This window comes from Mobula birostris, chromosome 5 (genome assembly GCF_030028105.1).
Source record: "Mobula birostris isolate sMobBir1 chromosome 5, sMobBir1.hap1, whole genome shotgun sequence".
Lineage (NCBI taxonomy): Eukaryota > Metazoa > Chordata > Chondrichthyes > Myliobatiformes > Myliobatidae > Mobula > Mobula birostris.
The window spans coordinates 27,326,203-27,343,567 of record NC_092374.1 but is presented as its reverse complement, the minus strand read 5'-3'; the positions used below and the strand labels follow the sequence as shown (position 1 = coordinate 27,343,567).

Here is a 17,365-nt window from a genome sequence, read left to right as displayed (position 1 = left end):
TTATATAGATTGATGAAATACATTGTGCTAACTATTCAACCTTCAACATTTTCCTCAAAGGACGGTTAGCTCACAGGATGCTGAGATACTGCCAGGGGCAGAAAGTAGCTGCAACACAGCCAAGAGCTGGACCCAGGAGGAGATGCTGGAGCATGTGCAGCATTGTCACACACTGTGAGTCTTTCAGAGATTTTATGGATTATATCAGTGACTAATAACTTCATAATGCCTAGTCTTTAAAACAGAACTGATTCGGAGCTCAGATGTTTAACGAACTTCATTGGAATGCACCATAGGAACAGGTCTACCAATAGCAAAATTCCTCAAACCATTGGTGAGAAACCATCAATATTGCCTCAGGAAAGTCTTCCAATTCCATTGGCAAGATAAGTAAACCAGTACTAGTGCTCACACTCAGCACCAATGGGCAGTCCATATCATGTCCATGTCTGACACTAGATAACACTCCACACCAAGTTCCATCATGACAGAAATTTTCCAGGAAGTAAGAATGATACTTAAAAGATGTTTGCAGTGTTCCTTGAAAAGAAAATTTGTTATCCTTTATGAAATTTGCTCGCCTGGGATGGGTCCAAATGGAGAAAAAAGCATCCGGGAAGATGTTGATCCCCTGGGATCTCTAAAGCAGGGGTTCCCAACCCAATTTCCCTTGGGATCAATAAAGTATATCTATCTATCTATCTATCTATCTATTTTACTAATGCCATTAAGCAAAGGGTTCATGTACCCAGGTTGGGAACTCCTGCTCTAAAGGGATGAGTTCATGTCGAGATCCTGTATCCGGACTGGAACAAGGTTTCGACCAGAAGTGAGGCAATAAAGAAAGGGAAGATAAATTATTAAAATAAATGAACACAAAATATAAAAGCAAATTGTAGGAGTTCTTATAATTATAATGCAGAAAAAGGCTGGCTAATGTGAACATAGGTCCCTTGGAAGGTGCAAAGGGGGGATTAATACAGGTTAATGTGGAAATGGCCAAGGTTTTGAATTACTACTTTGTGTTGGTCTTCACGGTGGTGGACACACCAAGCATGCAAAAGAGAGATTTATAGATGTGATAGGAGTTGAGGACATCAATGGAATTTCTGTTACTAAATATACAGTGCTGAGCAACCTGGTGGGCCTAAAGGTAAACAGTCCTCTGGTCCTGATGGAATACATCCCAGGGTTGAAAGAAATGGTGGAAGCTCTAGTAGAGGCATTTGTGATAATTTACTAAAATTCTCTGAACTCTGGGCAGATCCTGGTGGATTGGAAGACAACAAATATGTTACCACCGTTTAAAAAGGATGTAGGCGTAAGGCAGATAACTATAGGCATGTTAGCTTGATGTCTCTAGTTGGGAAAATGCTTGAAATTATCACTAAGTAAGAAATAACAAGACATGCAAATGGAAGTGGCTCCTTCAGGCAGACTCAGAATGCATTCAGCATCTTGTTTGCTAAACTTACTGGTGTTCCTTGAGGAAATAACAAGCAGAGTGGATTAAGGGGAACAGGTGGATGTTGCATACTTAGATTTCCAGAAGGTGTACAATAAGGTATGACATAAGGGATTTATCAATAAGATAAGGTGCATGGAGTTGGGGATACTGTATTGGCATGGATCAGAATCAGGTCTATTGTCACTGACATACATCATAAAATTTGTGGCAACGGTACAGTGCAAGATAGAAGATTAGTTGATCAATAGAAGGCAGAGAGGTAGAATAAATGGGTGTTTCTCTGGTTGGCAATCTGGTGAGCAGAGTGCCGCAGATTGTTCATGATACTGTAGGTATTAACAAGTTGGAAGAGGGGACTGAGTGTTTGCTGATGCAAGTAAGTTGAGTGGAAAAGCAAATTGTGCAGAGGAAGCAAAGTCTGAAGAGGAATATAGATGGGCAAAGGACTGGCAGATGCAGTACAATGTTGGCAAATATGAAGTCATCCACTTTGGAAGGAAAAGTAGAAGATCAGATTATTATTTAAATGGTAAATAATAATAGAACATAGAATAGTACAGCACAGTGCAGGCCCTTCGGCCCATAATGTTGTGCTGACCCTTAAACCCTGCCTCCCATATAACCCCCCACCTTAAATTCCTCCATATACCTGTCTAGTAGTCTCTAAAATTTCACTAATGTATCTGCCTCCACCACTGACTCAGTGCATTCCACGCACCAACCACTCTCTGAGTAAAAAAACCTTCCTCTAATATCCCCCTTGAACTTCCCACCACTTACCTTAAAGCCATGCCCTCTTGTATTGAGCAGTGGTGCCCTGGGGAAGAGGCACTGGCTATCCACTCTATCTATTCCTCTTAATATCTTGTATACCTCTATCATGTCTCCTCTCATCCTCCTTCTCTCCAAAAAGTAAAGCCCTAGCTCCCTTAATCTCTGATCATAATGTACACTCTCTAAACCAGGCACCATCCTGGTAAATCTCCTCTGTATCCTTTCTAATGCTTCCACATCCTTCCTATAGTGAGGCAACCAGAACTGGATACAGTACTCCAAGTGCGGCCTAACCTGAGTTTTATAGAGCTGCATCATTACCTCGCAACTCTTAAACTCTGTCCCTTGACTTATGAAGGCTAACACCCCATAAGCTTTCTTAACTACCCTATCTACCTGTGAGGCAACTTTCAGGGATCTGTGGACCTGTACCCCCAGATCCCTCTGCTCCTCCACACTATCAAGTATCCTGCCATTTACTTTGTACTCTGCCTTGGAGTTTGTCCTTCCAAAGTGTACCACCTCACACTTCTCCGGGTTGAACTCCATCTGCCACTTCTCAGCCCACTTCTGCATCCTATCAATGTCTCTCTGCAATCTTTGACAATCCTCTACACTACCTACAACACCACCAACCTTTGTGTCGTCTGCAAACTTGCCAACCCAATCAAATAGAATTTTGGCCTTCATTGCTACAGAGATTGAATTTGAGGGCAGGGTAGTTATGTTACAAGCTATAAGACATACGTAGAACATTAGGCCATTTGGTTCATCAAGTCTCCTCCATCATTTGAACATAGCTAATTTAATATCTCTCTCAACCCCACTCTCATGCCTTCACTGCCGTAACTTTTGATGCTCTTATTAATCAAGAACATATCAACCTCTGCTTTAAATATACCCAATGACTTGGCCTCCACAATCCTTAGTGTCAATCAATTCCACAGATTCGCCACCCTCTGGCTAAAGAAATTCCTCCTCATCGCTGTTCTAAGGGAATGTCCTTCTTTTCTGAGTTTAAGCCCACTGATGATAAATTCTCCACCTATAGAAAGCATCCTCTGCATATCCACTCTATCTAGACCTTTCAATATATATTATGCTGCAAATGTACAAGATACTAGGAGGCTGCACCTGGAGTAGATGGCTTTGTGGCAAAGTTTGCAGATGATACGAAGATGAGTGGAGGGGTAGGTAGTACTGAGGAAGCAATGCAATTGCAGCAGGACTTAGACAAATTGGAAGAATGTGCAAAAAGGTGGCAGATGGAATACAGGGTTGGGAAATTTATGATAACGCATGTTGGTAAAAGGAACAATAGTGCAGACAATTATATAAATGAGGAGAAAATTCAAACATCAGAGGTGCAGAGGGACTTAGGAGTCCTCATGCAAGACTCTTAGAAGGTTAATTTACAGGTTGAGTCTGTGGTAAAGAAGGCAAATACAATGTTTTAAGGGGAATAGAATATAAAGCAAGAAGGTAATGCTGAGGCTTTATAAGACACTAGTCAAGCCACACTTGGAATATTGTCAACAGTTTTGGGTCCCATATCTCAGAAAGGATGTATTGTCATTGGAGAGAGTCCAGAGGAGGTTAACGAGGATTATTCCAAGAATGAAGGGGTTAACATATGAGGAGCATTTGGCAGCTTTGGGCCTGTACTCACTGGAATTTAGAAGAATGCAGGGGGATCTCATTGAAACTTACTGAGCGTTGAAAGGAGTAGATAGGGTGGATGTGGGGAGGATGTTTCCCATGCTGGGGTTATCCAGCACTGGAGGGCACAGCCTCAAAATTGAGGGGCGACCTTTTGGAACAGAGGTAAGGAGGAATTTTTTTTGCCAGAGAGTGGTGAATCTGTGGAATGGTCTGCAACAAACTGCAGTTGAGGCCATATTCGTGGGTATATTTAAGACGGAAGTTGATGGTTTCCTGATCGGTCAGGACATCAAAGGATATAGTGAGAAGGTAGGTGTATGGGGTTGAGTGGGATCTGGGATCAGCCATGATGGAATGGCAGAGCAGACTCAATGGGCTGAATGGCCTAATTCTGCCCCTATGCCTTATGGAGTAGTGCATCTGGTTCTGATCTCATAACCCGAAATTAGATATACTGATTTTGAAGGCAGTGCAAAGGAGATTCACCAGGATGATTCCATAGATGAGGGAGTTAGACTCTGAGGAGAGATTGAGTCACCTGGGACTATACTCACTGGATTTCAGAAGAATGAAAGGAACTTACAAAAACATATAAAATTATGAAAGGAATAGGCAAGATAGAGGCAGGAATGTTGTTTCCACTGTAGGTGTGTAACTGTGGCCATAGTCTCAAGTTTCAAAGGGTAGATTTAGGATGGAAATGAGGATGAACCTTATTTTTTCCAGAGAATAGTGAATCTCTGGAATTCTCTGCCCAGGGAAGCAGTAGAGGGTACCTCATTAAATACACTTAAAACATAGATAGATTTTTGCATAGTGGTGGAATATAGGGTTATGGGGAAAAGGCAAGTCAGTGGAGCTGAATCCACAGCCATATCAGCCGTGATCTTATTGAATGGTGTAGCAGGCTTGACAGGCCAGATGGCCTACTCCCGTTCCTGCTTCTCAAATTCTTATATTCAGGCAGCATCTGTGGAAGGAGAAACAGAATTAATATTTAGACTTCAATGGTCGTAGGCTATTGAAGTTGTGAGCTATAACTATTTCTCCTTCTACAAATGCTGCCTGTGCTGCTGAGTATTTCCGCTATTTTTTGGTTGTATTTCATATTACCAGCTTTACTTCAGTGAATAGTTAGTAGTTAACTGGATATCTTGTTGTTTGCACACAACTCCTTGTGGAATTCAAAGGATGTCATTAATTATGAGGCAGAAGCTTTTGTGACTGGTGTAATTTGAGACATAATTTGAGAGGGGATAGCAACCAGGAATCAGGACAATATATGGTTACTTAGCTCTAGGAAACCAGACAACATATGGTTACTTTGGTCTGTTGGATTAGGTTTAGAATTGATATTTTTCTTCTAGTTTAACTTTCCTATGCTTGCTTGTAATTTTATATAATCACCGACATGTACATGTAATTGTTCAGTGGATTTGCCAGTCATTACAGTACAGTTGCTTCTGTATTTTTCTAGAATCTTATTAGTTTTCAGTAGCAAGTGTAATGCCCTATGAATCTGGCTATTTTATATGTTAAATGTTACCACTGGAATTGCTATTATCCCTAATCTATGTATGATGACCACAAATGCCTTTCTTTTTTCTTTTCTTTGTTCTTTCGGCTCCTCCTTGTTCATTCTTCATTCTTGTAACACGAAATAAAATTGCTTAGTAATAAGTTTTATGCCTAATTCTCGACTTCCAAAGAACCTTGGATCACAAAAGCATCAGGATCCAACAACTTGGCATAGTCAGTACGGAAGAACAAAGAGAAGAAGTGTTGAGAGACCGAAGTAAAATCTATGACTACTTTGTAGTCTGGTATTTGTTCCCTCGACTCTTCTTGTTCTTCTTTGATCTTGTGACAATTAATAAAATGTTACCAAGACCGTAAGCGGCAAGTTTTATGTCTCATTCTGGACTTGCTAAGAACCTTTAGATTACAAAAGCATCAGGATCCAACAGCTCCTAATCTCATTGAAGAGGGTGCACTCTATCATGAAAAACATCTGCGTAAGCTGTTTTGTCATGGTTCCAGTGGAAATCAGGGCATTTGCAAAAATTCATGATGTAATGAGCATTAAAAGTTGTTGCACTGACACAGTTAGCAGCTGTTGTCATATCGCAGTCAATTCATTTCAAAATGCACGTGTTGCTTTTCTAAGAGTGAGAAACTACTTAATTTCAAATATAGTTTTGCCTTAATAATTAATAGTATCAAAGCTATACATTTTACATTAGTGTTTAATTGAAGATTGCTATAAACCTCAGTGCAGTTTATTGTTTGATGAAATGAATGTCACCTTGACGATTCTTTTAAATAGAGCCCTCTGTATCAAAAGTTTTGGTCCAGTATTGTCCCAATTGAAAGGTTTATTGTTATAAATCTTTTCCAAGAGCATCATTTTTCATTGGAAGAGAAACTTTCTTGCTCAGCCTGAAGGAATGTCTGCAACAGTCGAAACAAAGACCGATTGTACTTCTTGGGGAAGCGGGATGCGGCAAGAGTGCTCTTGTTGCCAAGGCATCCATTCTGTCCTCCGAATGGATCTCAGGGTAAGTGCCAGATCCTCAATCTTTAACACAGCCTCATGTGCAAAAGAGAAAAGAAGTCAGCCATCAGCCATCAGCACATTAGAACAATTGCCATGCGGTGCATGTTTGCAATATTATATTGCAGTTGGCACTGTGATTCCAGTTTCACATATGGAGTATCAACCAATAAAACAATGAAACATTGTTCAATGAATTCGGCTGTCAAGTAGATTTCAACCCTGTGTAAATACAATCCAGTGTCAGATAATGGAAATCGATATAATACAGTGTAAATAATTCATTCAATGTTTCCCCTTGATAGTAATCATTTTCAAGGATTTTTGTGTCTCTGGTTGCAAATTCTGTTTAAGTGAAATCATGTGCTGCACTCTATTGGAGTCAAATGCCCTAGATAACATTACCCTAATGAGTGTTAATTCATGCATCAATATTGACATGCCTGAATAAAATTTAACTAAAATTAACTGAACACTTTGAAAACAAAAGATAGAATGTGTCCAGTTTGGTTAGAGCACAAATTAGCATATTCTCAGATAGTTTTTAACCTACTTATTTCTAGTAACTGAAACCTAATTGGAAGTTGACATTATCATTGAATGCTAATTTAAACACTTCAATCCAACAAGGTTTATATTTAAAGATCATTTATAATATCAATTAATAAAAGCTGTTTTAGCAATTAATTCCAATGTTGGAACATTTTTATGACTGTGTACATGAAACTCCTGTGGATATTAGATACTCAAGTTTCATGCATTTGACTTTTACTTGCATATTTCCTGTTCACTTGCCAAAACAGACTATAAATTATCCTTTGTTAATGTTAGTATTTGCTTTAAGTTCACTTATCTTAATGAGATTCAAGAGATGTAAAGAATTAGCCTCGTAGTTGCCACTTCAGTAACCACCAAATATAGTGTTGTGGTTTTTACTTCCAAACTACAAGGGTGCCAAGTCAGCATGCAGTTTTAAATGTTTCTGAATTAATTTTGTTGATCCATTCTTCATTTTGTGACAAGTTAGGACTGCAAATGCAAACACAACTGGCAATTTTCTCTACATTTTTGGTGCTAGTTTTCCAGAATTCAGATTCCAGGAAGCGTCACTTGACATAGTTACAGAGGCTATGACTAATGTTGAGTAGGAACTGGAGTTGTCTTCTCAAAATGTGAAATTTCATTTAGTTCTGAAGTATTTGAAGAGCACTGTCTCATGATACATCTTAGAAATTTAGATAGAGTAGACAGAGAGAGAGAGAGAGAGAGAAATATCTTAAGATCGGACACCAGTATCTTTTTCCAAAAAAACATGCATTTAAGGTCAGAGTGGAAAAGTTCAAAGGAGATATATGGGACAGTTTTTTTTTACACAGAGATGGCAGGTGGCTGGAATGCGCTGACAGTGATGTTGGTGAAAGCAGATTTGATAGTCTCATTTAAGAGACTCTGAGATAAGCACGTGAGATCGGTGAATACGGAGAATGGAGGGATATGGACTATGTGCAGGAAGAAAGATTTAAATTAAACTGATTATTTGATTAGTTCAGCAAAGCATTTTGGGCTATACTGTTCTATAATCTATAAATTGCTTGAATGTCATAATTATAGCAAGGTTTGTTTTGCTATATCACAGGTAGAATATTTTGTACAAAAAAATTAAATATCTGTGTAACTGCACCAAGGCAGTTGTTTTGTAATGTGGACAATTTAAAACTGACAAGTCCTTTCATTTCAGAGAATTGCGCAGAATTGTTCGCTTTGTTGGCATCACTGGAGAAAGTAGAAGTATTCGCCTGCTTCTTTGGAGCTTGTGCATCCAACTTGCCGAAATATATAATAAGTCGATATATTTCTCAGAGGTATTATGAGTAAATGGGGAATATTTAAAGTCATATGGGGATCATTTTCAACCTGGGCAATGATCTTGTTAAGTGGGTCTTCCAACCATTGGACAGCCTAATTTTCACCCCTTGTTTTAAACGAACATTCACAAGAGAATCCGTAAGACCGTAACGCATAGGAGAACAATTAGGCCATTCAGCCCATCAAGTCTGCTCCAACATTCAATCATGGCTGATTTATTTTCCCTCTCAACCCCATTCTCCTGCCTTCTCCCCATAATCTTCTGGCTAAAGAATTACCTCCTCATCTCTGTTCCGAAGCCTCCAAGAGGACCTTGTTGTGGTTTGGAGGCTTGGATACCTATATGGCTCAGAGAGCTATGTTGGCTGGGGTCAGGGCTTTATGCTTCAGTTCTTGGTAGGGTCACCCATGCCAAACAGTAGAGGCCAGGCTGAGAGTGGTCCACCGGTCCTTCAGGTTTGGGGGTTCAGCTCAGGGCTAACGACCCTGACTGGTAAAACAAAATCATTACAGAAACAGCAATGAAACATCCTTCTACATCTCAGTGTGATGGTATTTCTGAGTCTCCACCTTTGACTTGCATGACTGACAGTAGTGAAAACTGAGAGGAAGCTACTGACATGTTGAAGGAAGCCCTGAACACCACCAGAGATGGAGGACCTTCATTGCTGCCGTAAACGCCAGCAATGTAATGGGCAGTAAGTAATGAAGTCTGTCCTAAAGGGATTTCCTTCTACTCTGAGGCTGTGCTTTCTGGTCCTAGTCTCTCCCATTAATGGAAACACCTGCTCCAAATGGGCTATCCTGTATTCGGTAGGTTCAATGAGATCCTCATTCATTTTTCTGAACTCTAGTGAAGTCATGTTGTCATATCATAAGTGCAATGATAAACTTAACCTGCAGTAGCATCACAGATACATACCATTAAAGGCACAACATTCAGAAGAAAATCTGAGAGTAAACATAAATTATACAAGTAAGAACACAATTAGGATAAGAAAAACCAAGTTCATTATAGCGCAAAGTGGTGATAATGTTGCCCTTATGAAGCAGTGACTATGGCTGTGCAGGTTAGTTCAAGAAGAGAATGGTTGAAGGATAGTAGATATTCTTGAACTTGGGTGAATGGGACTTCTGGCTTCTGTACCAACTACCTGATGGTAGATGTGAGAAGATGGCATGGTCTGGATGATAGGGATCTCTGATAATCAATGCTGCCTTCTTGAGACACTTTTGATGATGGGAAGGGATGACTTGGGAATTACGAACATTGGACTGAAGCACTGAAATATTATTCTGCACATTAGACCACATTGCACTTTGAATGGAGAATGGACACAATTGCATATTGCGTCTGTTGATTTTGAAGTCTGGGAGAAGCAGTGTTTATTGTTAATTGGGGCTACATTCTTTTCTGGACTAATAACCAGGAAGATGGAGGGGGGGATCCTCTAGCTGATTGGCAGTAATTCTTGGATATGTCGTGTACTTGACAACGGGGCTTGATATACACAGATTAGCAGGCTACAGATGCTCAAGGTCAACCCTCTGGCTTCAGATTGCTACAGTATTAAGTGTCCTAGGTGATAAGAAGAGGTGAGGAGAAGGTCTGCAGAGATCCCAGTCCACAGAAGGAAAGAAGTTAGAGTTTGTAACAGTCTTGCACTTGGGAGAGGCAAGGCAACAGTAAAGGTCCTTAGTCCCACAGAAATCAAGAATTTCACCTCTCTGAAACCCCTTGGGGCTTTTCCTCCTAATGCTGGTAAACACTCTCATTAAACAGTCCAAGCATGACACATTTTTCCTACTGAATTCATTGACACTTATTTGTATGTTTTTAATAAGCTGGGTGCCTCCCACCAATGGCTGTCTCCTCCTCCTATGGCCACTCCAAAATGGCAGTGACAACATTAATGGTGGAAAAGAGTTACTAAATTTTAAGCCTCCATTTCCAGGTTGCCACCTCTTCCACCAGACCTGAAAATTCAGGATATAGAATAGAATATGAACAATGGGATTAATCTGCTTATAATTCTATCAATACCTTTTGGTCTTGTGCTCTTGCTCAGGAGTTCTCAGGTCTGTTAAATGAGTTTACTTCAATGCTGGAGCTTGCTACAGAAGACAAGCCTCTGTTAATTAGTTTGGATGGCTTGGAAGAATTATCTGATGACTACAATGCTCAAAATCTATCCTGGTTTCCCAGAGAACTGCCAAAGAATGTCTATATCATTGTATCCATGACAGTTGAGGAGAATCAGGCAGCACTAAAGGTAATAAAAATCTATTGTAATGACTGAATTACTGTACAGTTTTCACAGATTAGCAGGAGTATCTTTATACACCTGTGTCTTTGCCTAGTTCGTTGTTAAAGGTTGATAGTTGCTAACCAATAAAAGCAACTAATGGATTGTATGTAGGCACTTATTATATATTATTATAGTACAATTTATCTTACAGAGCTGAACCTCCAAGGCCACAGAGAAGTTTTTATAAGCTTGCTTACAAAATTAGTACTTATCAGTCTATGCAGAGTCTACAAGTTGTTTGGTCAACCGATAGAGAGCTACCTTAATCATTTTCAAGGGCTTGATGGTAGACAATCTAAATCGCGGCAAAAACAAGTGCTGCAGAAATTCCTAGAGCTGCTCTTCTTTCACATTTCCTTGTGAGTCAAACGTCTCACCCACACTGTGACAGGTCATTGTTGATACAGCTCTGGTTTATTCATTTTACCGGGTGTGAAATGAGACTCTCCATCTCCAGAAGGATATCCACCAACCCTATTACCCCACTATATCTTCCTGTATCCTGAGAAATCAGACACAGGTTTGCAAAGCCAATGATGTACTGTAATTTAACCTGCTGAATCTGCATGGTTTACCAGAAAATTGAATGCAACTTGTGCAGTTGACACTACACAACCCATTGTTTTGCACGGTTATCCAGGGCCAAGTGTGTAGCAACCCAAATGGCATGGGTTGTTGTCCCATCCTACAGCACCAAATCCTACTCAGTCAGCAACTGATCAACAAAATCAAAATTCTGGAGGGACTCAGCAAATCAAGGAGCATCTGTGGAGGGGAATAAACAGTCGATGTTTTGGACTGAGACCCTTCATCAGGACTTCATCCATGCATTGAGTCCCGATGAAGGGCCTCTGCTTGGAGTTCCTCCAGCATTTAGTGTATTACTCAAAGTTTCCAATATCTTCAGAATCTCTTGTCTTTACAGTCAACAGCTGAACCTTGTTGGACTCAATGAACAATAAAAGATAGATTTAGTTCCTACTTTCCATCAATAGATATGTGTCACCCTGAACTACTTCAAATCCAACAGAACCTAATTTGTCTCAGGAGATATTTATTTTGCTTCTGCTACAATATCAGTAGCAGCAATCTTTGTAATGGTTTATTTGAGCCCAGTGTCACACGGAAGGCAAAGTTCTGTGGTATTATTCTAACCCTGCTGCATCCGAGAGCATCTTTATAGTGCTACTAGTTAACTCCCATTAACTATTACGTCTTAAGTTTGATTGGGTAAAATATATTATTAGTTCTGAATTTAATTGCAGAATCTAAGTTTTAAGTAGCAAATTTGGGAATATATTGTGTATATAATATTATATTGTGTGTGTGTGTATATATATATATATATATATATATAGTGTGTGTGTGTTTATTTCTTGTGATTTAAGTTGGTTTTTTTTGTGTTGCAATGTACTGCTGCCACAAAACAACAAATTTCTTGACATATGCCAATGATATCAAACCTGACTCTGATTCAACCTCTCTTTAGGATAAAATTTAACTCAAGTTCTTCATTCAGTTACTCTTTTTATTTTATATTTCTTTTTCTGCCTCTTCACAACATATACCATCTTTTGATTTGGCTATTTGAAATTGATGGAAACTGTAGCAAAGTCAGCACAAACTGACTTTTATTTCTTCCTCCTTCTCTGCTGTTACACACAAATAAGTACACAATCTCTCCCCAGCACCATTCAGAATTTTGCTCTGAGATTTATGACTATTGCTTGTCCGCAAAATACAATCCATTTCTTTGTCTTAAGACTCCAATCCAGTGTGGCATAATTTCTCTAATTAGATGTTTTATAAGAGAGTTTCTTACAGTGATTGGAGAAGGCAGTGAAGCAAAGTCATAATAAAGCCTCAATTCTTTAAACAGATTTTAAAGGAAAATGGGAACATTCTTCATATCCCACCACTCACTTCTGAGGAAATAGAGGACATGGTCAGTTCTTGGTTGAAGAAAGACCATCGGAAACTGACAGCTGACCAATGGGACTTACTACTGGAAGCTTGCAGTGGGTGCCCTACTCCTCTCTATCTCCAGTGTGCATACAGGGAGTCTCTACACTGGCAGTCCTGCACACCGGTCTCAGACATTTATCTACCACAAAGTCTGCAGCAGTTGTATTCAGCAATTCTTAGTAGATTGGAGAAGGAACATGGGAAAGAGCTTGTGAAGAAAGTAGCAGGATTACTGACATTGTCAAGAAATGGTGTCACATTTGCTGAAATGATTGATCTTCTCTCTTTGGACCAGATGGTCATGCAAGAGGTCAGGCAATTCCAAAATGTTTCTCTCTGTAAGGTGCCCATAGTAATCTGGATGAAGCTTCAGAGAGACTTGAAAATCCACATAGTAGAGCAGAGGACTGACAACACTCACACATTTAACTGGGCCCATTCAGCATTGAAATTTAACTGTTTGAAGAGGTACCTGGCATCAAAAGATGATCAGCTCTCTCTGCACTCAACTATAGCAAACTATTTTTTGGGAAAAGTATCTGTCCTCTCTGGAAAGTCGAGCATCTGTGGCCCAGAGGATCTCAATGGCCAGCCCCTGGCTTGGGTTTGCGGAGAAGATTCTGAAGTGAGTTACACCTTCAACCTCCGAAAACTGAATGGGGTTCCTTACCACCTGCTGCAGTCCCCGAGCCAAGTGCCAACTCTGTTAACAGAGTGTCTGTTTAATTTCGAGTTCTTGCTGCACAAGGTATGGGGTTTGTCCGTCATCAGCGTGGAAGAGGACCTGAAGGGAGCAATGACACTAGAAAGGTGAGGTGATGAGTTCCAATCAAGATTCCATTGTAACCTATGTCAAATCAGGTTCTTGCTGATTGTGTGATTATTTCTGGAAATCAAAGTATTTGTGAAGTACCACATATTTCTGAAAGGGGAAAGTTGACTGCAAATGCCTCCTTTCTCCTGAGGAGTGAAGAGCTGAAAATCACAGAGCAGTTCCACGAGTGCTCGGGATTCATGTTTAAACTCACCCCTCTGAGTGGCACTCAGCATGTACTTGCCAGCAATGGATATTTTGTCATAAATATAACGTTTTTCTATTTAAGATGCATATCTTAACAACAGAAAATCTTGATTATATTATTCCACTAGCTAACTATTTGTGTACGCTTATCATTTATTCTACCTATATGATAACCCATATATACGAAGCTGAATGCAGTGTTTTTTTTCATGATGGGGCTATCTCTTCATACCTGAATGAATGTGTGGCGATTGTTATATCACTCAGGAATGAACAAACAGCAACTTTCTTCCAGTACATCTTAACCAGACTTCCTTGACCCCCCTGAGTCACAGTTTGGTCAGTTGCCCTAATCTCCCTTCTATGAATCTCTGTCTCTCCCCTGTAGGACCAGAGTATTTTGATCTATTTAACCACAGGACCCCACCATGGTAAACCCAAATCTTCCCCCCCAATGTTCCAGACTACCTGCAGCACCTGCTGCTGGCTAATGATAAGGACGTAAAGTGGACTGAATTTTCCTTTTCCTAGCTTAAAATATTGAAACAATTTAGAATACTTAACAAAATTACCAGTCTTAGCGCAGATTAGACCTTCTTGATCTTTATGGGTAATGCCATGGGTAAACTCAATCTTTGGGAAAATTGATGGTAACAAACTTGAACTTTTATTGGGCTGCAAATGAACAGCTAAATAAATATAAATTTGGCTCATCTGGCTGGGTCAAATGTTTTGCTCCCGCTATACATTGCTCAGTGTACTTTCTATTTGGATGTTTGTACCTGTTCCTGTTTAGAATGAGATAGCTCACACGAGGGAAGCCAATTTTTACTCAGAATATCACATTGTTGTCCTGAAAAAATGGCACACAAAATCTGCTGGGAAGAATGAGATACAGTGAAAAGCTTGTCTTGCATACTGTTTATGCAGATCAAATCATTACATAGTGCATGAGGTAGAACAAGGTAAAACAATAACAACTTGTAACTGCTACAGAGAAAGTGCAATACAGGTAAACAATAAAGTACAGGTTCATAATGAGGTAAATTAAGAGGTTAAAAGTCCATCTTTTTGTGCTAGGAAACTATTTACTAGTCTGATAACAGCAGGGTAGAAGCTGCCCTTGAGCTGGTGGTACATGTTTTCAGACCCAATAAAAGAGGGAAGAAGAGAGAATGTCTAGGGTGAGTGAGGTCTTTGATTACGCGGGCTTTACTCAGGCATTGAGAAGTATATTTATTGATTTATTTAGAAAGACAATGCACAATAGGCCCTTCCAGCCCAACGAGCTGCACTGCCCAGCAACCCTAGCTTAATCAAAGGACAATTTACAATAACGATTTAACCTACTATCTGCTACGTCTTTGGACTGTGGGAGGAAACAGGAGCAACCAGAGGAAGCCCACACATACAGACAACATTGGAATTGAACTTCAAACTCACCCGAAATGTACTAGCAAGATGCTAACTGCTATGCTAACGTGGTGCCCCAACAGGCAGAGCCTGTGGAGGGGTGGCTAGTTTCTGTGATGTCTTGATTATTCCAGACAAGGAAAGTGGCGGAAATGAAGGGATACCTGAACCATGATCTTCTCCATCAGTGTAGTGCCCACTGAGCCGTGGCTAAAAGTACAAATATATTGTTTATTTAAGCTATTAGATGAAAATCATCTTCTCACTGGATAAAACTTGTAATTCTGAGTGACCAGGCAGTTTTTCAGTCCTTCAGCACTCCAGTCTCCAAGGAAAGCAATTTGTTTCTGTTGTATGGCTTTATACTTTAGAAATAGCACTCAGTAAGAGTTAAACAAGAATTAATCATCTAAAGCTTGCAACAAGTGGTGTAAACTATTTCGTTTATTACGTCCATACTTCCTGGTAAAGGAAACTTCATAACAAGAAGGATTTCAGATATACAGTGGATTTCAATTCCATGTCTACTAATGCAAATTCCATGCCAAGAAGTTTAATTGTGTCATAGAAAAATAACATAATATTGACTAATATCTAATACAGCTGATGATTGTTTTGTTTTCTTCAATTGTTATCAAGTAATTTGACTGTAAAACTGGTAACGACATGCAAACAGCAAATTAATTCCAGTGAAAACATTGTTATTTCTTACAATTTGTCTTGATGATCTGAATACTTTTTAAAGCACACTTTTAGAAACAGATATTATAGATTCCCAACTATTTAAGAAACTAAGCATTTTAAAAATGCAGGCCAAGTGTAATCAGCTGTTGTTCGAGTATAATTACAACTCAGGCACCAGCTTCACAATGCAGAACATTTCCCAGGCAAGCTGCATCTATAAAGAGCAGAACAAATTTACTTTGGCTAATGAATGATCAAGTGGGACGGAAGGTGTCATTTGCAGTGCAATTAATCAGCATACCAAAAACTTGCTTTTTGATGCCCAAGTTGGGTTTTGCCAGGTCCACTCATCAATTTTGCCTTCGTATAAATATGGGCTAAAGAACTGGGTCACAGAGTCAGAGAACACTACAACACAGAAACAGGCCCTTTGACCCATCTAGTCCATGCCGAACTATTAATCTGCCTAGTCCCATCGACCTGCACCCACACCATTGTACCCCTCTGACCCATGTACCTATCCGAATTTCTCTTAACCGTTGAAAATGAAATCGCATCTACTACTTGTGCTGGAAGATTGTTTCATGTTCTCACGACCCTCTGAGTGGAGAGGTTGCCCCTTATGTTACCCTTAAACATCTCACCTTTCAACCGCAACCCATGACCTCCAGTACTAGTCTCACCCATCCTCAGTGAAAAAAGCAACACACATAAAAGTTGCTGGTGAATGCAGCAGGCCAGGCAGCATCTGTAGGAAGAGGTGCAGTCGACGTTTCAGGCCGAGACCCTTTGTCAGGACTAACTGAAGGAAGAGTGAGTAAGGGATTTGAAAGTTGGAGGGGGAGGGGGAGATCCAAAATGATAGGAGAAGACAGGAGGGGGAGGGATGGAGCCAAGAGCTGGACAGGTGATAGGCAAAAGGGATACGAGAGGGTCATGGGACAGGAGGTCCGGGAAGAAAGACAAGGGGGGGGGGGACCAACACGGATAAGTGCCAGGAGGGAGATCAGTGGGGAGGGATGAGGGGGACGAATGGACAAGGGAGTTGCGTAGGGAGCGATCCCTGCGGAATGCAGAGAGAGGTGGGGAGGGAAAGATGTGCTTAGTGGTGGGATCCCGTTGGAGGTGGCGGAAGTTACGGAGAATAATATGTTGGACCCGGAGGCTGGTGGGGTGGTAGGTGAAGACCAGGGGAACCCTATTCCTAGTGGGGTGGCGGGAGGATGGGGTGAGAGCAGATGTATGTGAAATGGAGATGCGTTTAAGAGCAGAGTTGATAGTGGAGGAAGGGAAGCCCCTTTCTTTAAAAAAGGAAGACATCTCCCTCATCCTAGAATGAAAAGCCTCATCCTGAGAGCAGATGCGGCGGAGACGGAGGAATTGCAAGAAGGGGGTGGCGTTTTTGCAAGAGACAGGGTGAGAAGAGGAATAGTCCAGATAGCTGTGAGAGTCAGTAGGCTTATAGTAGACATCAGTGGATAAGCTGTCTCCAGAGACAGAGAATCTAGAAAGGGGAGGGAGGTGTCGGAAATGGACCAGGTAAACTTGAGGGCAGGGTGAAAGTTGGAGGCAAAGTTAATAAAGTCAACGAGCTCTGCATGCGTGCAGGAAGCAGCACCAATGCAGTCGTCGATGTAGCGAAGGAAAAG

At 40.4% G+C, this 17,365-nt stretch overlaps 1 protein-coding gene across 1 annotated transcript in view; it reads left to right on the top strand.

Moving 5' to 3' along the window:
- The window catches only part of LOC140197201 (uncharacterized), a 121,553-nt gene that overhangs the window by 37,881 nt on the left and 66,307 nt on the right, over window positions 1-17,365 (top strand). Inside the window, exons 13-17 of the mRNA XM_072257124.1 lie at window positions 61-174; window positions 6,304-6,462; window positions 8,197-8,320; window positions 10,394-10,597; window positions 12,513-13,408. Of these exons, the coding sequence (XP_072113225.1) occupies window positions 61-174; window positions 6,304-6,462; window positions 8,197-8,320; window positions 10,394-10,597; window positions 12,513-13,408 (1,497 nt within the window). The remainder of the gene's footprint in view (window positions 1-60; window positions 175-6,303; window positions 6,463-8,196; window positions 8,321-10,393; window positions 10,598-12,512; window positions 13,409-17,365) is intronic.